The sequence below is a fragment of the Nelumbo lutea genome, chromosome 8 (assembly GCF_056320005.1).
Source record: "Nelumbo lutea isolate HS-2025 chromosome 8, American lotus-T2T, whole genome shotgun sequence".
Taxonomy (NCBI): domain Eukaryota; kingdom Viridiplantae; phylum Streptophyta; class Magnoliopsida; order Proteales; family Nelumbonaceae; genus Nelumbo; species Nelumbo lutea.
In genome coordinates, this window is record NC_142691.1 from 52277454 (window position 1) to 52298835 (window position 21382).

The window sequence follows — 21382 nt, forward strand, 5'->3', positions numbered from 1 at the left end:
AGGTCTAATATTTTGAGTAGGGGAACTCTTCCAGACTTGGATTTAGTAATGGGAGAACTTCTAAGAGAAGAAACTAGACTCTTGACAGCTACTAGACTGGATGGAGAAGTAGTAGATTCTGGAATTGATATTGCATTTATAGCACATGGAAATAAGAAACAAATTGGAAAAGATTTCTCTAAGATTCAGTGCCATGAATGTAAAGGATTTGGCCATGTTGCATCCCATTGTAAGAAGAAGAATGTTTGTACATACTACAAACAACATTGTCAAATTATCCCAGACTGTCCTATTCGACCACCTAAGAATGCTAAAGGAAGGTTAGTCCCGTGCATATCGGGTAATAGAGGGCCAATCTTTAGATGTCACTTTGACCAAGAGCAATTCTTTTGTTGACGGTGATTCCTCTGCATCCATGGATGAAGACAAAATTTGGAAATTGGTATCATCTACTATATCTTCTGCCTTTTCTGCTATTGGCTTGTCTTGTAAGTTCTCTAGTTATTGCTCTTCCCCTTCACATGTTTGGATTATTGACTTTAGAGCCACTAATCATATGATAGGAGCCTATCCTAATTTACCAAACCACCTTACTGAGACACATCATAAACACATTGTTAGTGCCAATGGTGAAAAATTAAGCATAATTGGTAATAATGATTTGTCCCATAAACTTTCACTACTAATCTAGTCTCTGTTGGTCAACTTGTCGATGAGGGTAGTGTTCTTACTTTTTCTCATGATGGTTGTTTGATCCAAGACCGGTACACTGAGAAGGCGAAAGGGAAGGGGCGTAGGTTGGGCCGTCTATTTGTATTGGAGTTCAAGAAGTCTCAATCAGCAACATCCCTAGCATATCTTAGTTCATCTACACCTAGTTCTTTTTTGAGTCAAAGAAATAATGTTTGGGACTTATAGCATAAATGAATGGGTCATCCATATATTGAAAAACCGAAGTTTTTGTTTGATTCTGGTTTGATTAAGCATAAAATTCCTTCCATTAATAATTTTGATGTGTCTTGTACTTCTTGTTGCTTAAGTAAAAGTCATGTTCCAGCCTTTTATCACACATTCGAGCATGCCACTTCACCCTTTTATCACACAATGATGTTTGGACTGTTTCTATTTATTTTCATTTGAGATACAACTACTTTGTATTGTTTATTGATGATTGCACCAGATAGACGTGGATCCACTTTCTATGACATAAATCAGGTGTTTCCTACACTCAAGTTGTTTCTCACCATAATTCAATTTAAGTTCAAGTCAGATGTGAGTACTCTCCGCTCAAATTCAGGGGGAGAATATATGGATGGAGATTTTCAGGCTTATTTGTGAAGTTGTGGGATCTAGTCACAATGAAGTTGCCCAAATACTCCTCAATAGAATGGTGTAGCTGAGTGCAAGAATGGGCATGTTCTCAATGTTGTGAGAACTTTGGGAATTGAATCTCACGCACAACCTTCATTTTGGGTAGAAGCAACCGGTACAACTGTGTATTTGATTAATTGTCTTCCCTCCATTCTTGGGAATACTTCTCCCTTTTAGAAGCTTTTTGGCCATCTTCTTGACCTATCTAATCTTCATGTTTTTGGTTGCTTATGTTTTGTACATCTTCCCTCTCGTGAACGTTCCAAATCGTCTACTCAATCTGCTATGTTGTGGATTGTAGGATATAGTCCAGATCACAAGGATTTTTTATGTTATGATCCTTCTATTCATCATATTCATATTTCTCGGAATGTTATGTTTCTGGGTCATATTTCTTTGCTGGAGTTGCTAGATTGCCTGCACCCTTTACCTTTGTTTTGCAGAACTGATGTAGGACCAGCTCAGTTCTATAGTCCTTAGAGAATGTTGAATGGTCTTCTTGATCAGAGTTTTATGGCTGTTGATGACTGTAATGGCTTCTTGAAGGAATAAGAGAGAAAATACCTGGAATCACTCACAGGGTGCCTAGAATCACTATAGGGCATGGGAATCACACACCATAGCTAACATAAGCTGAAGAAAACTCAATATACTTCATTGTCTTTGTGTAAAATGACCATACGTATTTATAGACTCCAAACTTATAATAATCCTATGAGTCAAACTGCTAGACTCATAATAGTATTAGGAGTCAAACTGTTGGACTCAATAATCCTAGTAGGACTCAACTAAGCTGTCATATCATATTTCAGTTCAAAGAAGACTCAATAACTCTAATCCTACTTATGCAATGATTCTGAAATTTTAAACATAAACAAACTATAACTAGACAAATTATACCCTATCAATGGACCCTACAAAAATTGCAAAATGACAATTTCGTAAGATTCCAATTCTGACTCTTCAGCTTCTGCATCAAGAACTTTGATTTTGAGGATGTTTCCCTTTCTCCGACTATGAAGGACCTTCTTGTCTTCTCTCGCAAGCTCCAACATGGCCTTTGAACTACTTAGGGTTGCCTTTAGGAGATAATCCCATGAAAGAGAGCTTTTGGAACCCGGTGGTGGAAAGGTTCGAAAAAAGACTGGTGTCATGGAAAAAGAACTACCTCTCTCTTGGTGGGAGAATTACTCTTATTAAGGCCACGCTTGCTAATTTACCTATCTTTTTCCTGTCGGTGTTTAAAATCCCAGTGAAGGTTGCTAATAGATTGGAGAAGTTAATGAGAGATTTCCGGTGGGAACCGAGAGAGGAAAAGAGGGATCATAGAGTGAGCTGGGAGATAGTTTGTAAGAGTAAGACTTGTGGTGGTTTGGAGCTTGGGAATATTAGGAGAAGGAATATGACTCTGTTGGGAAAGTGGTTGTGGAAATTCCCCTTGGAGAAGGAGAAGCTTTGGGCTAGAATAGTGGCAAGTATTCATGGGCTGGAGCTTAATGGAAGGGACGCTGGAATCAGAGCTAGGACCACAAGCAATTCTCCTTGGAAAGCCATTCATGCCCTGCTACCAGTTTTCTCCCCTAATATCAGGTATGATTTGAATTCCGGTAACTCCATAAAATTTTGGGAACAAACCTGGGTGGGGAATGCCCCTCTAAAGGATCAGTTTCCTTCTTTGTTTGGTCTTTCTGATTTGAAAAATGAGCCAATCTCATCTTTTACCACCCCGTCCTCTTCCATTTCTGGGATTGGGTGGAACTTGGGTCCAAGAAGGGATTTGAGGGACTCAGACTTTGACACTATTTTGAGCCTCATTGCAATTCTTGATAACGTTGTCTTAGACCCCACTAGGGCGGATTCTAGAATTTGGACACCTAATGGCATTTTTTCTTGTGCTTCTTTCTTCAAAGTCTTAAGTCAGTCCACCAGTCCTACCTTCCTTCCTTTTCCTATTGATGAGGTTTAGTGCAGAGCAATACCTCCTAGGGTTGGTAGTTTTTGTTGGGAAGCCCATCTGGAAAGAATCAACACTGGTGATTTACTCCAAAAGAAGAGACCCAATACTTGTTTGTCACCTCAGTGGTGTGTTCTTTGTAAAGCGGATGGGGAGACTGGTTTTCACCTACTGGTGTCTTGCCATTTTGCGAGATTAATTTGGGAATGGGCTTTGTCCCTTTTTGGTTGTAGTTGGAACCCCCCATCAGACTTGCAAGGCCTTTTTTCCCCTTTTTTTTTCAGGTGGCGGATAAAAGGGGGAAGGACAATGTGGAGAGGACTAAAAGGCTGCAGTGTGTTGGACACTTTGGGAAGAAAGAAACTCCAGGATATTCTCAGTTAGGGCTATCATTCATATTAGGGCGGTATAGTGGCTGAAATCTTTGGAGCTTTTCACATATTACACTGTGGATGACTTGTTGAGGAAGTCGGGTGAAATTGCAAGTTGCACACAAACTAAGTCAGTAATGTGTGTGGCTTAGACCCCTCCACCTAGTGGTTTTGTGAAATTAAACTTTGATGGGTGTAGCAGGGGAAATCCGGGACAATCAGGGATTGGGGGTGTTTTTAGGGATGAAAATGGGGTCATTTCTGCCATGTTCTCAGGCCCAATTGGAGTGGGTGAATCCCTTAGAGCTGAGATCTTTGCAGTTCTGTAAGGAGTCCAAAAAGCTAAGGAGTTGGACATCAAGAAACTCTTAATTGAAGGGGATTCAGAGGTGGTGATAGGGTGGCTGCTTAAAGATCACAATGGTTTATGGAAGTACAATAATGAGAGGAGGAAATTCAAGTGGCTGGTGCGGGAGATGGAAGTTAAGATACGTTGGGTTAAAAGATCGGCTAATTCCCTAGCTAACGGTTTAGCTAAACATGGGGCAGAAAGGGACTCACTTTTTTGGGCCAAGCTGTAACTGTAATGTGTTTTCTTTCTTTCTTTCTTTCTTTCTTTTCTTTTTCTTTTTTTTCCTTTTCTTGAGGTTCTTTGTTGCTCTTGGAAGATAAGCGTGTTTGTCTTCCTTTTGTAAATCTTCTATTGATGAATTAATGAAAGTGTTAATGATCAAAAAAAAAACACGCTCTAGACCCCCTTCCTCCTGGTCTCGATCATCATTCATTTGCTCCTCTAGTAAGTGATGTTCCTTCCTCAGATACTAATTCCTCCATTTCTCTTTGTTCTACTCATATTTCTCGACCACCTGAACCTATGGTTTTCCTTCAAATCTGTTGACAGATGTATTGTATGTATTGTACACAGGTTTAGTGCCCACATGGGTATTTTTGTAATTTTTGTAGACCTCTTGTGTTGTACGGCAAGTATAGTATAAATACAAATGCTTCACTCGCATGAAGCAGTTCTTTTGAGGCCTTAAGTCCGCAGCCTCTTCTCTCTTCTTCTTCTTCTTCTTCCTTCCTTCCTTTCTTCTTCTTCTTCTTCTTTTTGCTCAACATGGTATCAGAGCGGAACCGACTAGGCCTGGAAAACAACCAACTGAGATCTCTCTCCACTATTGCGTAGAAGCTATAGTCCTGATGCTCGAAGACAAGGAAGAGGAAGCATTCTCTAGTGTTGCGGTTAGTCTCTACTGCCGAGTAGGGTTCTGCTACAAGAAAGCTAACTATTCAACTTCCTAGCGCAGAAAAGGGTTCTGCTACAAGTTTTTTCTTCTTCATCCTCCAACCCAGGTGTTGGTGACTGGAGTTGCTCGGCTAAGAAGACTGTAGAAAACCATCCCAGATGTACGAAGAAGGGTTCTGGCCTCCAGAGAAGATTGGGTCCATGAGTGTACTGCCTATCAGTTCGGATGACCTAGGTACTGAACTGAAGTTTCTCTGTTTATGGTTCTCTTCTTGCACTATTTCGATGGACTGTTGAAGTCCTAAAATCTAAGTAGGGACTGTTCGGCTATTTTTTTCCCCTCCTCCGATTGTGTGTTGCTCTATTCAGCTCTCTAAGGGACTGTTGATGAACCCTAAACCCTACGTGACTATTCGGCTGCCGTGGAAAGTGCATATTAGCCAATTAGGTGTGGTGAACCACCACTTGTATTGCTGTTCCTACTGAGAGAGCTTCATGAAAGTTGTAAAACTGTAGGTCATTCAGGCCTGGTTACACTGCAAGTGCAGTGTTCGTATATTGTTCCGTGGACTCCTACAATGTGTAGGTCATACAAACTAGTACTACAACTGCAGTGTTTGTGCTTGGTTCTCTGTGAAACCAAAAATCAGCAAGTGCCTAGTTGTGGACTATAGCAGCTCTGTAAGGCAGTGTGCCTTTGGTTTTGTGTACTTTTAAACCTAGAATCATGAATAGTGAAGATTCAGCTACATCCGGAATCTCCACAATGCTAAATGGAATGAGTGGGAGTAGTGACCTATCCTTCCCTATGACTGTTGTTCCTCTTGATGGATTAAATTACCTAGAGTGGTCAAGAGGGATCAAGTTATACATAACTGCAAGGGGAAAAATAGGCTACATAAATGGAATGATCAAAGAACCACCATCTGGAAATGCAGAACATGATAGATGGGATCAGGAGAATAGTATGGTTATGTCATGGCTTTTGATCTCCATGCAACCGCAAATAAGGAAGAACTTCATGTGGGCTGAAATTGCAAATGAGATCTGGGAACAGGCAAAATCCACATATTCTGAACTTTGACACTATGCCAAGATTTATCAACTGCAAGCAGCTTCATCTACTTGACAATAGGGGGAGAGAAGTTTATCAGTTTATTACTCTGACTTGACCACTGTTTGGAAGGAGTTGGACCATTACCAGAATATTGATTGGAAGTGTGATGAAGATGCAAAATTGTACAAGAAACTTGTCTCACAGCAAAGAGTGTTTGCCTTTTTACATGGTCTCAATCCTATCTATGAATCCATTAGAGTAGAAATTCTAAGTTCTAAGGATCTTCCTTCAATTCAGGAGGTCTATGCTCTTGTCCAATCTAAAGAGAGCAAGAGAAACTTGATGAACAACAACGAAGGGGATGCAATTGTGTTGGCGGCAAAGGGGGGTACCTCTACTAGTGGTGGACCTTCTTCCAAGAGAGGAGATCTCTAGAAGAAAGCAGAAGATAAGGCAAAATTGTGGTGCACTAATTGTCAGAAGCCCCGACACACCAAAAATACTTGTTGGGATCTCCATGGGAAACCAAAGTGGGTTCAGGATCTACCTAAGAAGTAAGGCTCAGATGTAATTAGATGGCCCGGGCAACAAGGTACCAAGAAACACCAAATGGCCAGCATGGTTACTCGAGAGAATCAACCATCCACTTCTACTGTGACTCAAATACCACATGGCCAACATAGCTACTCTGGATCTGACCCAAGGGAGGATATTGTAAACTCCTTCCGTGACCATTTGGAGCTTTGTGGTAGAGCAATTTGCTAGGTGGATGCTCCTCCCACCACCTCTTTTGCATCCGCATCAGGTAATCCTGCCACAACTTTCCATGTTGCTTCTCACAACCTTGACTCTCCACGGATCATTGATTCTGGAGCGTCAAAACACATGACTGGTATGTCCTCTTACTTTCAAACTTATCACCCTCTTTCTAGAAGAGATAAAGTGAGACTAGCTGATGGATCATACACTTCCATAGCTGGTCAAGGAATTCTCTCTCTTCCCCTCGGCCTTACTCTTTCTGATGTTCTTCATGTTCCAAAATTCCCTATGAATTTGTTCTCAGTCAGTAGTGTTACAAATTCCTTAAACTGTTCAGTGACTTTTTTCCCTTCCTATTGTGTTATTCAGGATCTGGCCTCGGGGAGGACGATTGGTAGGGGACATGGTTGATGAACTCTACATGCTAGAGAATACGGCTGGCCTTCATGTTATAGAGTCTATGAGTTAGTTCAGAAAGAGTAAAATGTATTTGTGGCATTGTCGTCTAGGTCATTTGTCCTTCGAGTCCTTGAAAGTTGTTTTCCAAAACTATGTAAGTCAATGTTTGTTTATAATTTTTCTTGTCAAACGTGTCAGTAATCTGAATTTCCTTTTCACATTGTGCATTCTGATGTATGCGGCCCTGTTACTTTACCTTCTGAGAGTGGCTACAAGTACTTCATTACCTTCATTGACGATTATTCCAAATACACTTGGGCATATCCAATGCGAACCCTTGAGGAAGTACCAAAAATTATCCAAGATTTTCAGCAGATGGTCTTCACCCAATTTCAGACCGAGATTCAAATATTTCAGTCAAACAATGCAAAAGAGTTTTTTCATAGTGACCTCACGGAGTTCTTTACTTCACATGGCTCACTTCATCGGAGCTCTTGTGCCCGCACGCCACAACAAAATGGTGTGGCTGAACGGAAGAACCGACACCTCCTTGAAGTGACACGAGGTCTACACTACTCCACATGAATGTTCCCAAACGATTTTGGCTTGAGGTTGTCCTTTGTTCTACATACCTCATCAATCGAATGCCCTCTCGTTGGTTAGAGTACAAAGCCCCACATCAGCTTCTCTTTCCTAAAGCCCTTCTTCTTTCTATCCCTCCTCGTGTTTTTGGTTGTCGGTGCTTTGTCCAAAACCTATCTCCCACTCAAGGGAAATTGGACTCTCGTGCTATCCCGTGCATATTTCTTGGCTACTCATTCTCTCAGAAAGGGTACCGTTGTTTTGATCCTGTTTCTCGGAGATTCTGTGTCTCCATGGATGTTACCTTCTTTGAAGATGAGCCCTTCTTTCCTGTTTCTCCTCAGGGGGAGTGTAGACATGAGGAGAAACTGGTTCAGCTTCCTCCTCTTCCTAATCCTTCTCCTCCTTCCCCTTCTCATTCTGATCCTCCACCTTTCCGTGTTTTTTCTAGTCGTCGTAAAGGCCAACCAGGTTCAAGAGTTGTGGAAAATCCAGAAGTTGTACCTGAAGTGCCATCAAATTCCTCGGAGAAAGATCATACTCACTCAGGTAACTTGACTCCCAATGATGGTCCTGACCTCCCTGTTGCTAATGATCTTGACCTTCCTATTGCCCACAGGAAAGGTGTTAGGTCGTGCACCACTAAACACCCCATTTCCAACTTTGTTTCCTATGAGAACATCTCACCTTCATTTTGTGTCATCCTTACCTCCATTAACAGTATCCCTATTCCCAAGAATGTGGCAGAAGCTCTCTCAGTACCAGAATGGACAAATGCCATGAAGGAAGAAATTGATGCTCTTCATAAGAATGGCACATGGGAACTTATTGATCTCCCTAAACGAAAGGATCCAGTTGGATGTAAATTGGTGTTCACTGTTAAGCATGGGGTTGATGGAACCGTGGAGAGGTATAAAGCTCGTTTAGTGGCAAAGGGTTTTACCCAAGTATATGGAGTTGATTATGCAAAAACCTTTGCCCCTGTTGCCAAAATAAACTCTATTAGAGTACTTTTCTCTCTTGCTGCCAATCTGAATTGGGATCTACAACTCGACATCAAGAATGCCTTGTTGAATGGTGACCTTGAAGAGGAAGTTTATATGGTTCAACCCCCTGGTTTTCTAGCTCAAGGAAATGAAGAGAAAGTGTGCAAGTTAAAGAAGTCTTTATATGGGCTGAAACAATCACCATGAGCTTGGTTCAATAGATTTCATACTGCAGTTCAGCAGTGGAGATACAAACAATGTCAGTCAGATCACACACTGTTTGTAAAAAGGGGAGAAGGTAAAATGGCTGCCCTAATAGTATATGTGGATGACATAATTGTTACTGGTGACTGGATGGATGAAATTCAAAGTTTGAAAGGCTTCCTTGCCACTCAGTTCAAAGTGAAAGATCTAGGACCTACCAAATACTTCCTTGGAATTGATGTTGCCCGATCAATAAAGGGTATCTTCATCTCCCAAAGGAAATATGTCCTAGACTTACTTAAGGACACTGGAAAGATTGGGGTTAAGCCAGCTGACTCTCCCATTAACCCCAACCATAAGTTAAGTGACAGCCAAGGTGAACCTCTTAAGGATGTGAAACAATTTCAGAGGCTTGTAGGGAGATTGTTGTACCTCTCTATGACTCGTCCAGAAATAGCATATGCTGTTGGTGTCCTCAGCCAGTTCATGCATGCACCTAGGTCCACCCATCTTAAAGCAGCGGAGAAAATACTACGGTATCTTAAGAAGTTCCCGAGTGCTGGCTTATTATTCCAGAAACATGGACATTTGAGAGTTGAAATTTACACAGATGCGGATTGGGCTGGATCTCAAAGTGATAGAAGGTCTACTAGTGGTTACTGCACCTTTGTAGGAGGGTTACTTGGAGGAGTAAGAAGCAAACCGTGCAATGGCACACAAGAGTAGCCGAAGGTATGTAGATAAAGAATCTATTGGGAGAGTTGGGTTTTCCAATGGATAAACCCATGATTCTACTCTGTGACAACAAGGCAGCTATAAGTATCGCTGCTAACCCGGTACTATATGATAGAACAAAGCACATTGAAGTTGACAAGCACATTATCAGAGAGAAAATCATCACAGGCGAAGTATGCACTCCATACATCAGCTCTGAAAACCAACTAGCAGACATCTTTACAAAAGGGCTAAACCATTCCAGACACCATGATCTCTGTGACAAGTTGGGCATGATTGATATCAATGCCCCAACTTGAGGGGGAGTGTTGACAGATGTATTGTATGTACTGTAACAAGTTCAGTGCCTGTAGGGGTATTTTTGTAATTTTTGTAGACCTCTTGTGTTGTACGGCCAGTATAGTATAAATAAAAATGCTTCACTCACATGAAACAGTTTTTTGAGGCCTTAAGTCCACAGCCTCTTCTCTCTTCTTCTTCTTCTTCTTCTTCTTCCTTCCTTCCTTCTTCTTCTTCTTCTTCTTTTTGCTCAACAAAATCATAGTTGTTTCTTTGTTGTCTTATCCTCCACAGATATTCCTTGTTCATACCAACAAGCCATTAATAGTCTACCCTAGAAAGAGGCCATGGATGCAGATATTCATGCTTTACATGAGAATGACACCTAGGACCTTGTGCTACCCCTCCAAATGTTTCTATTGTTGGGATTGGTTTTATATTATTAAATTGAAGCCAATTAGCTCTCTTAACCGGTATTAGGCTCAATTAGTTGCTTAGGGATACAAGTAGGAGTATGGAATTATTTATGAGACGTTTGCTCCAGTTGCTAAAATTACCACGGTCCATGTCCTATTAGCTCTGTTTGTCGTTCAATCTTGGTCCATTTATTAATGTGAAGAATGGCTTTATTCATGATCAATTGAAGGAGAATGTTTATATGACCCCCCCCTCATGGATATTGCAATGGTCCTCCAATTTGTAGGTTAAAGAAGTCCTTATACGGATTGAAGCAACCTCCTTGAGCATGGTTTTGAAAGATTCTAGGATGTTATTGTTGTGGCAGGATATAGTTAGAGCTCCTTTGACTACTCACTCCTTGTCTGTAAGAGACCTAAGGGTGTTACAATCCTTTTATTATATGTTGATGATATGTTGTTGACTGGGAATGATGATGAGGGAATTCATGAGCTGAAGTCTCTTGTTCATAACGCCTTTCACATGAAGGATTTGGGTCCTCTTATTTCTTGGGTTTGGAAGTACATCATAATGCTTGCGGATATTTCGTGCGTTAGCAAAAATATGCCACTGATCTTGTCAAACTAGATAATATAACAGATGTCAAGCATGTTGGTACTCCTTTAGAGCTAAATGCTAAGTTGTCCAAATCATAACGCCCATTACTTCCAAATGCCACTCTATATAGACAACTTGTGGGGTCTCATATTATCTCACTATGACTCGACTGGTATTTCTCATGCTATTCAAGTTGTAAGTCAGTTTGTCTCTGCTCCCTGTCAACCTCACTTGACTGCAGTTCACCAGATCATTCGTTATATTCATGGCATAATTACTCAGGGTCTCTTTCTCTCTTCCTCTTCACCCATAATTAAGAGCATTTGTAAGATGCTGATTGAACTGGTTGGCCTAACACTCGTCGCTCTACTACTGGGTGGTGTGTGTTTTTGGGTGATTCTCTCCACTCTTGGAACTGCAAGAAACAGTAGATTGTTTCCAAGTTTTCTACTGAAGCAGAGTATAGGGTGATGTCTTTTGTGTGCAGTGAGCTAGTCCGGCTACAGTCTTTATTTTTGGATCTTGGTGCTTCCATTCCTACACCTATTCCTCTCTATGCAGATAATACAAGTGCTACCAAGATTGTATCAAATTCTGTGTTTAATGAGCGGACTAAGCATATAGAGGTGGATTGTCACTTTATCATAGACATGTTCCTTGCTGGGACTATTACTCTTCCTCATGTAGCCCCCAACATGCAGATTGTTGACATCTTCACAAAGGCTATGTCTTGTCCCCAACATCTCTTTCTTGTAGGCAAACTGATGCTTATACCCATGCATCAGTTTGAGGAGTGTGAAGAGACTTGATACATCATATTAGGATATCCCTTGCTGTACACTATATATCAGCTTTGTTGTTTTACTTTTTTTACCTCTATTTTCTTTCATCCCCATAAGGGCACTCTTGTAAATATACATAATATGTTATGTTTAATATACAAGAGGCCTTTTGGGGTGGGGTCAATTTATTTACTCAACACCTCTAGAACTGTTTTCTGCTTGCTGCACTAGGGTTGACAAACTCAAGTTCAAAGTTCATAACATCATGCAATGCCAAACAGTGCACAAGAGTAACAAGTGGATAATTGACCGTCTTTCTTTACATATTATGCTATACCTTCAAAGTGAAATTATATAACAACTAATGTAAACATTAAAGAATAGCTATTGAAATCACCTGGATTTACAAATGACCCTAAAACAATGGTTTGTCTATAGAACCGTGAGTGTCCATCAAGATACCTAACCAAGAAAATGAATCAAAAGATCAAATCATCTGATTCCAAGCAATTAATAAAATGCTTTAAAAACAAAACAGCAATAAGATGCCAAGTTGATCAGTTGATTAGCAAAAAATGACCTCTCCACAACTCTGTCAGTTTTCAATTATTAATCTTGACACACAAGAATGCTCCAACCAGTCAATTTCTATAAGAAAGTAACGTTTGGCATTTACTATTTCTACATTGAATTTCATTTGCAAGCTGAAAAAGGGGTCAGTGAGAAACACCCCAGCTGCAAAAACATTATTGTGAAGAATACTGGATTCATTCTAATAAAAATAAACAGTACTTTATCACATGTGATAATGCTTTCTAATCTAAAATCTAACCCCTAACAGTCAAAACATACCAATGTCTAATGCGCATGACATCAGTTCCATGCTGCTTTGATGGAAAGCAGTTCAGTTGTTCAACCACAGAATTTACATGAGACCAATTCTGCAAAATAAAACATAAACTTCTGTGTTTAAGCAATGTACTTAAACAAAATACAATAGGAAGAAGGTAATCATGTCACATACCTGCATTGCTATTACATCCACATGATCAATTATCAGTACCTACTCATAACAATAAAAGCAATCATTGCTTTCTAAAAAATGACAAAATATACTTGTATGCACCAGAAAACAAGTAAACCATGTAAAGATACACACCTCTATGGAAGACAGATAATCAACATCCTTTTCCTTCTCAACCTCAGCTTCCCCAATTTTCTGACAGGAGCCATCAAAGTCAATACTAAAGTATGTTTGATATGGGATGCATAAAAAATAAAGTGAGACTTGTTTTTCCAGTCAAACTGAAAGGATGAAACATTACGTGGGTCTGGTCATTTGTTATGTTCATTCTTTAGAAGAGGGAAATATTATATGTATCCATTACACAATAGTCATTTATAGTGAAGGAATAACATCCAGCTGAAATTAAGTTCTTGATATTTAAATCTTATGAATAACAGAGTTACTGGGGTCCCCTTGCAAAATGAATGAACCAAAAAATTGGCTATCAAATATTCTCCTTGGGACATCATCCTGTACAAGAGTTGGCCATTCTCCTCTAGGCATTGTTAATATGGTATCTGGTACAAAATCAGTAAGAGAAAACAGCAAGAAAATACGAGGCAAGAAAGAAAAATAGAATACACGGTAGAAGGTGAAGAGAAAAAGAACCCTGAGGATAATAACTTAAATCCTCCTAAAACAGCCAGCCCACTACATATTTACACAACAAAAGGAGAAATTACATAAATGGCCTTCTGTAAGATAAACTGTGGACTGGAGCTTCCTTATTTAAAAGGTAAAAATTCTAATCTACCCTACAGCCCAAATACATCTTCATTCTCAACACTCCCCCTCAAGTAGGTGTGCATGTATCATATAGACACAGCTTGTTAGCAATGAAACCAATACCAGGGCAGTGTAGTGTTTTAGTCCACAAGTCAGCTAGTTGGTCTCCAACTTTTGCACTCTGAACCATCTCTCTGACAAAGTGACAGTCCATCCCAATATGTTTCCGCCTCTCATGGAAACAAGGTTTCGGGAATGGATGATGTTTATGAGGGTGAGGAAGGCAGGCATCTCGATGGTGGTAGGGGGTAATTGGGTTCGAAAGTAGGGAAAGGTGAAGCCGAGGGATTGGGGAGAAAGATTCAAGAAAAGTTAAGGAGACAGTGGAGGTGGTTCCAAGGGTGAAATAAATTTAAACTGAGCCCATTTTTCCAAGAAAAAAGACGAGCTAATGTTTGGTGGGGTAAGCTAAAGCTTTCTATAAGGGAAGGGCTTTTCAAGCAATTTCAAGAAGAAAAAACACTAAGAAAAGGATTTTGAATAAAGGGGACAACGTAGATAAATAGTTGAAGATGGAGAGTGAGAAGCATTGTGCTTCGCTTGGAAGATCATAAAGCGAAAGACTCTAAAGGGAATGAAGCTGGAGATGGTTCAATTGAAAAGTCAAGTGAATCTGTTTGATAAGGTTTGAGTGAAGCAAATTCAAGTGATGGTCCTTTTTCAATTGACCAGGCAGGTAGTACTCAGACTCTTAAGTCCTCATGTCTTGAAGCAAAATTTTCCATTTGTCATGTAGTGGTGCCACAAGTTTTGAAAGCTTGCTTTGGCAACAATGAGGACTCGGGAGTCTAAGGATAATACCTGGTTGGACCTAAGTGCAAGTGGGAGTTGTTGATAGTATATGCCCTTAACCCCAATCAGATTGATGCACAGAGACATTTATCAGTAAATGAATAAAGTTCAATATTATTTTATGTTCAAATTGGTGTGTTTCTATGAATTACTCCTTAGACTGGACACTTACGAGACTCATGTTAGTTTATGAGACTGGTGTGCTACCGAATTGATGGTGTAGACTCTCAACTGTTAGGGTTGGAGCCGAAGCACAACTAGCTTGGAAGAAATATTGAACCCAAACCAATTTCCAGTTATGCCTTAGACCTTGGAGATAGATGGGAAAAATTGGAAAGTTGCACTTAACCTCAAAGTTGATTATGATACTGCACTAGGTTTTGGACCGAACTGTCTTTGATATGCCAATCGATGAGATACATCAAGGTTTAAATATCTGAGTATGTTCGGGCAGTTTGGGAAATTACTTGAGTGGGTGATCATAGTGATAGGATCGGCCCATTTGTTAGACAAATTGAATATCAAGGTTTGCACTCTCTCTGATGGAAACCTAAACTGCCAACAATGAATTTCAACTGTATTTGAAATCTGATTTGCAAAATGTATTTATATGACATATTACTATTTTTTTGAAAAAGGTTTACAAAAGCTTTTAATCTCGAGATCCACCAGAGCAAAGAGTGTGACACTGCATTTTGCAGTCAAGAAAGAGGTCCTTTCTTGTGGGCAATGTTTTGATGATTATGAACCTAGAGGTTAAGTGTAAGAGATCATTACAAGGTTGATTACCTAATGAGCTTTATCTTACAAGTCCATTATCCTTATCTCTTCATAGGGTGGCTGAATCCAATGATCATTTATGGGTAAATGTTGGGCCCAAACTGAGCCCAAGCTAATTGGATCAAGGGTTCACTGCCTAAGCAATGAATTCAGCCTAAACTCTTTCAAAGGTAGGGCTAAACCCTTAAGGACTTGTGTGAGACTTTTCTGTGTTTCTACGCCACACAATATTCATGCCCAAAGTGGCCATGGAACACCTTGGGATGTGAACCATTAAAGAAAATGGGCATAAGGATCAATCATTAATGTCATTAGTTAAGAGGTTGTCATGTGATTTGGGTCGAAAATGGGTATAGATCTAGGTATGGAGCACCCATTCTCTTAAGAAGATAATGCTTATCAGTTAAAGGTAAAATCCATATCCAAATTTGATTTGGATCAGGTCCTAATTAGATCAAGAGAGTGCTCTATATAAGGGATTAAGAGGTGAGGAACGATACACATTCAGTTCTCTCCAATCTCTTGCTCTCTTCTCTTCTTCCTTGCCTCCTAGAAACCCTAATTCAACCCAGCTGTGATAGGGGCTGATTTCCATCAGTTCTCTACTGTGTTTTTGCAAGAATAACATCAAAGGATACCAAGTTCACACACCCACATTGATCAAAGCAAGTTAGGAACCAGTTTTGCTGAAACGGTGTTGTTGAATCAGGTATAATCAGTTTTAATTTGGGTTTCAAATCTGGTCCGGTTCAACGCAAGATCAATCTTGAAATTTCATATTTCAAAATCATCGGGCAAATGTTTCTTGGGTTGGGTTAGAAAAAATTTTAAAAACTTGACCAACCACTAAACCTATCTCAGCATGTGAAATTTGATTTCTAACCCTTCCAACACTTATGCAATGCAGTTTATTTGAGTATTTTAAAGGACAGGGCTGGAATAACATTCTTAATTGGACCAAGCGAAATTGGATCCACCGCAAAACACATGGAGCCATTAGCTCCTGTATTATTTTTCCTTTTCTTCTTCCATTTCTTTTTTTTTTTTGTCTATTCAGGGCAACATATAAAATAAAAGCAGGTAGACCCCACTCAACAACATTTATGGGATGTGGACAAAACACATGGAGCACCATAATATTTGACTATTTTCCAATTTTCCAACTAGTTAATTTTTAAGTCACCCATACTTACATGTCATTATAATTAATTCTAAAACTGGGTGAAGTTACTTACCCCACACCAAGCCTATACGCAATCAAAAATGAGTCCAATAGGACCCATTTCATCATCTTCTACACCCAACATTGAGAAGCAAGGTTTAATGAACCCAGTTCAGTTTTAAACTATATTTTTCACCAGTTTCAAAAGAGTATTCTCAATCTAATCAAAACATATAGTGACAATAAAGAAAATTGTTAAATGGCAAGTAATTGACATATATAAAGAAGAGAAGACGGCTAAAGACACAAACATTCCAATTACGGTCTCTTGATCATCTCCTATTTCAATTATAAAGTTCATTGCTATGGCTTTTTGAACCTTAAATGTGCAATTATATTTCTTTTAACGATCACTTGAAAGTTTATTAACTAATTCCATGTTTCTAGAAAACCTTCTTGATATTTCAGATATTTCAAATATCTTAGCGAAACTAGCAAAATATCTCCGAAATTTCTCCAACTCTACATAATGAAATTTTCGTTGATATCAAAAATTACAAACCATGGCACATTGTAGAGCTTTCTACCCTAAGTCCTCAAATTTCCATCTAAAAGCCCTTGAAGGCAATCTGCGCAACAAATTTAAGGCTTATAAATAGTATATTTTCACTAATATTCTTTTGCTGATTGAATATTCATTTGATTTCCATTAGCTACTTGATAGAAGTTCCTAGCAACAGAAACACACATCATTATTTAATTTTCAGACAGATTGATATGGAGAAGAGGCAAGGGAAAGTGCAAGTGTATGTTCATAGCATTAACACTAATTCATAATAAATTCCAAAAGCAACTTACAGTAATTACTCCAAGAGGAGAAGCAATAATCATGTCTGAGGAATAAAAGTCACTATACAGCTTTATACTTTTCCTGAACAAAAGAAAGGAAATTCCAGTAAATAAGTAATCTATGTAGCCTTTTCTTTTACTTGTTAAACAGATATCATATGAACTTGTTCTTCCAACCAAAAGAATATTGTGTTATGAAATATACATACAGATGGGTTTCTTTTGAGAGATGAAATATGTAATTCCAAAACAAACGGAGGATTTAGTTATAAATCATCAAGAGCAAACATGCTTTTGTTGAGGATGCATATGTTCAATATCTGGTTATAACTTTCTATCATGTTGTTTATAAAATGAGGCTGCCAAACATGTTGGGGAATATTTTGAAGTGAAACGCAGCATTTCAGGATTCAACCACCTTCTACATGAATCCAAGGAATAGACAGAATTCTTGATCTCTCTCACTGTCTCTCAGTTCAAATATCAAGGAAAAACCAAGTTTTGCATGGGGGTTCAAGAAACCTCCAATATGAGCCATTCATCCAAATGGCTCTTCCACCAAAGACCAGTAGAGCAATCAAAAATACCATTGGTTACTAACTTTTGATGTGTCTAACAACTATTATTATCCTTTCCTCCAGGTATTAACTATCAAACTATTACATGGCACAATAAAATGCAACTTCAGTGCATAAATATGGTATATTCATTGTTATAAGCACTATTTCTAAAAGAATATGATGTTCTAGAGAAATAAGACTTGCTTGTTTTTCTAAAGGACCAGGACCCACCTCCAAGTGGCAAAATATATGCAGTTTTTCAGATAGACTGTTGAGTGAACTAACCTACTGAAAAGTGGCAAATTGACATCACATAATGCTGTCATCTTCCACAATTATAACATCACTCAAACATGTTATTTGGATGATCTTTTACCTTTAAGAAACTCCAGAATTTACAAAATGGTTAAGATGAGTTTAGTTGTATTATTAGCTAGAGTTCTATATCATCTTTTGAAAAGTGTATTCTATATTGATAATAAGTCCTAAGCATGCCAATTTGCAACCCTTATACATTAACAAGCAATGCAGGACAGTCATATTTTAGCACCTTCAGATATCAGAAAGAAAGATTAGTTCAACCTGGTATTATGAGCATGTAAAGAGTACGAAGTAGTAAAAGATGAAAGATGTCTAATCAACAGATTTTCTTCTTACAGATCTTCTTCTTCCACCTTTTCTTTTCTTCTTTTCCTATAACAAAAGTAGGGGGTTCAGCTCCTATATTTTTTGAATTTTCTTTCCTTTGTTCCTTTTCTTCTCATAAAATGTTGATTTTCTAAACTTAAAACATGAAATTTATACTTCTCTTATGAAAATTATGGATAATTATTAAGGAAAGATGGCTATGGAACCTAGGGAACTACCCTAGGATATATGGTGTTACTTGAAAGAAAATCCATCACCTAGGCGACTAGGCGACAAGGCACCCCCCTGTTGCCTAGCCTCGCCTTGGCGCCTTAAAAACTATGATAGTCACTTTAGGACTCATCATTTATATTAACTCCCATACGAATTCGTGACTTACTTGCTTTGGTAATTCCTGGTTTCCTGCATTAAATAAGTCTTAATAGAAACAGCAATGTTATAAAGGATCCTTGATTGAATACGAATATATTAGAAGTGTGAATATAATTAGTAATTCAAACCCAAGTTGAATTTAGAAGTTTCTGTTTTGGATCTAAAAGAGATATCAACGGGATGCCCATCATAAAGCGATCATTGGCAAGAATAGTTTTTACCTAGTAAACTTGATACCCATCATAAAGTGGTCATTGTTGTTCCCACCAAAAAGGACTTGAAAATCTGAAGGTTTAGAAGACTTCTGTATGTTTGAGTTTTCATTATCTCGAACATTGTTTGCTATCTCATTTTCACCATCATCATTATCATCTTGTACTGCTTCGGCACCAAATTCATCAGAGAAACGATCACTATACTCCACATTGACCTGGGAAAAATCATCAGAAAGATGAGTATTTGTGATGCAAATGCAATACAGAAGACATGTCTAAAATCACAACAAAAGATAGAAAATAGCAGCTTGACTGCATTCTGATGATAACCAATCCAGATTCTGTAGCATGCTAGTAGCAAGTATCTCATCATAACCATTGGAAATCCATGGATTTTATATTTGTAGTAGTTCTGAGTCACCTACCTGTGTTTAGAATTTCCACAAAAAAAGGGGCTTTAGGTTTCAGGAGAGTGGATCTTGTTAATAACACTCTTCTTTGTAGATTGGCTTGCAGATTTGTTAGAGGAAGAGTCTTTGTGGGTCAAACTCAAATAATGAAAAAATAAATCCCACACAAATTTCCTACTACAGCTTCACCTCTTTGGAAAGCTGTAGCAAAAGCCTTGATTCATTTATTTCCTTCATTAGGAGTTCGAACTCAAACTAGGTCAAATAATAAAGTTTGAGATGTTCCCTGGATAGCCAAAAACAATTCATTTGTGATTCATTTTGGTCCACCGACTAAGAACCTCAAGGATTTGCAGGTTACTTAATCTGTGAGTCCACACCTAGTTGAGATGTTCAGAACTACATGAAAATTTCAACAATCTGATACATCTTATATATTCAACACCCTTATTTTTTGTAATACAAACTCTGAAAAATTCGTTTGGACAAATTCTGAGTGGGAAGCATAATATTAAGAGATTTTGTTTGAATAAACAGAAAAGGTCTCATTTGCCTGTGCAAGGCTTTGAGCTTGGTATAAACCAGAAAATTTGGAGGCCATTGTTTTGTGGTCTGGTTTTTGGACACATGTCATGATGACTTCTGTCCAAAAAGCTGCTATCACATTCTTGAACCAAATCTGCACAGTTTTTCTAATCTGAAAGTATTCTAGATTGAAAACTGATACTTTGAGCATTAGTTATAGCCAGTCAAGCGGACTATACACCAAAAACACACATTATCATAATGCTTGGCTTTCTGAGCCAAAAACAAGCAGCTTTGGTAAGTGACCTAGACAGCTAGATTTACAAAACATACATTAACAAGAGTTTTTACAATAGATAAACTTCTATCTACCCGAACCCCAAAACACCAAGAAATCTTTAATTCTTTCTTACACATTTCTCTTTTCGTGTTAGGTTTACCCAACTATAGCAGGCATATATCTGCTGCTCAAATTAGTTTTCGATCTTCTTATTGTTTGATCGGTCATGAATATATTTTTCAGATAAGTAACTGAAGATATTTTTGCTTTCTTCTTTTGGATAAATATATTTCCTAACATTAGCACACCATATTTTCATTTCTATGGATACCAACATGAAATATTATTAGAATCAATATATTCCCGGTGGAAACTACTGACACTATGTAAAGAATACAAAGAGGGTATTTGATGCAATACAGGAGAAGGCCGATAAGTTCTATGCAAGTTGGGACCATTCCAAGACACATAAGAAACAGAGATGACACCACCAACCCAACAGTAAATATTTACCGATATAGCACCGTCATAGGATTTCTATCTTAGTTTGTTTTTACCGAGTTGGCACCATCACAGAGTTTATATCTTAGTTCGTTTTTCCCAAGTTAGCATTATTTCAAATTTATATTCAATTAGGACTTTCCTTTTTAAGGAGTTTTAGTAGGATTCTATTATATGGAGTGTTTTTAGATTAGGAATAGGAGCCATAAGGGTGTATGCCTATATAAAGTGTAGCTAGGGGAAGGTTAAGGCAATTCTCTTGTTATCAATTTTCTCTTTATTATTTAGTGAAGAATTCTTCTTCCTAAAATTCAACTTCTACTCTTCTCTTTGAAGCTTTTTCTCACGTGTTTTGTTTCCGTACTATGCCAGTTTATCAAAACTCAAGTTGATCCTTCTTTGGATTATGGATCCTAAGAAGAAACCACTTGCTCAGGAGAAGTCGACGTACTTGCTCAGGAGATGAAATCACTGCATTCCTGGTCGAAAACAGGGAACAATGACTTTGACGCAAGTATCTCCACACGTTCCCTTTCATCATCAAGACAAGCAACCTGAAGAATTCATGGATTGGCTCTTCGTAGTAGAAAAAGTCCTTGAATTCAAGGAAGTTCCGGAAAATAAAATTGTGTCCTTAATAACCACTCGGTTTAGAGGATGAGCAACAACATGGTGGTATCAATTGAAGGTCATGCGA

At 38.5% G+C, this 21382-nt stretch overlaps 1 protein-coding gene across 6 annotated transcripts in view; it reads right to left on the bottom strand.

Moving 5' to 3' along the window:
• NOF1 (U3 small nucleolar RNA-associated protein) overlaps positions 1–21382 on the bottom strand; it is a 114912-nt gene that overhangs the window by 19288 nt on the left and 74242 nt on the right. For all 6 annotated transcript variants that reach the window (XM_088959283.1, XM_088959281.1, XM_088959284.1 and 3 more), the window contains 6 exons: positions 18976–19184; positions 17184–17256; positions 12899–12958; positions 12764–12802; positions 12592–12680; positions 12137–12201 (listed from right to left, as the gene is read on the bottom strand). In XM_088959283.1, coding sequence (XP_088815409.1) covers positions 12137–12201; positions 12592–12680; positions 12764–12802; positions 12899–12958; positions 17184–17256; positions 18976–19184 — 535 coding nt within the window. The remainder of the gene's footprint in view (positions 1–12136; positions 12202–12591; positions 12681–12763; positions 12803–12898; positions 12959–17183; positions 17257–18975; positions 19185–21382) is intronic.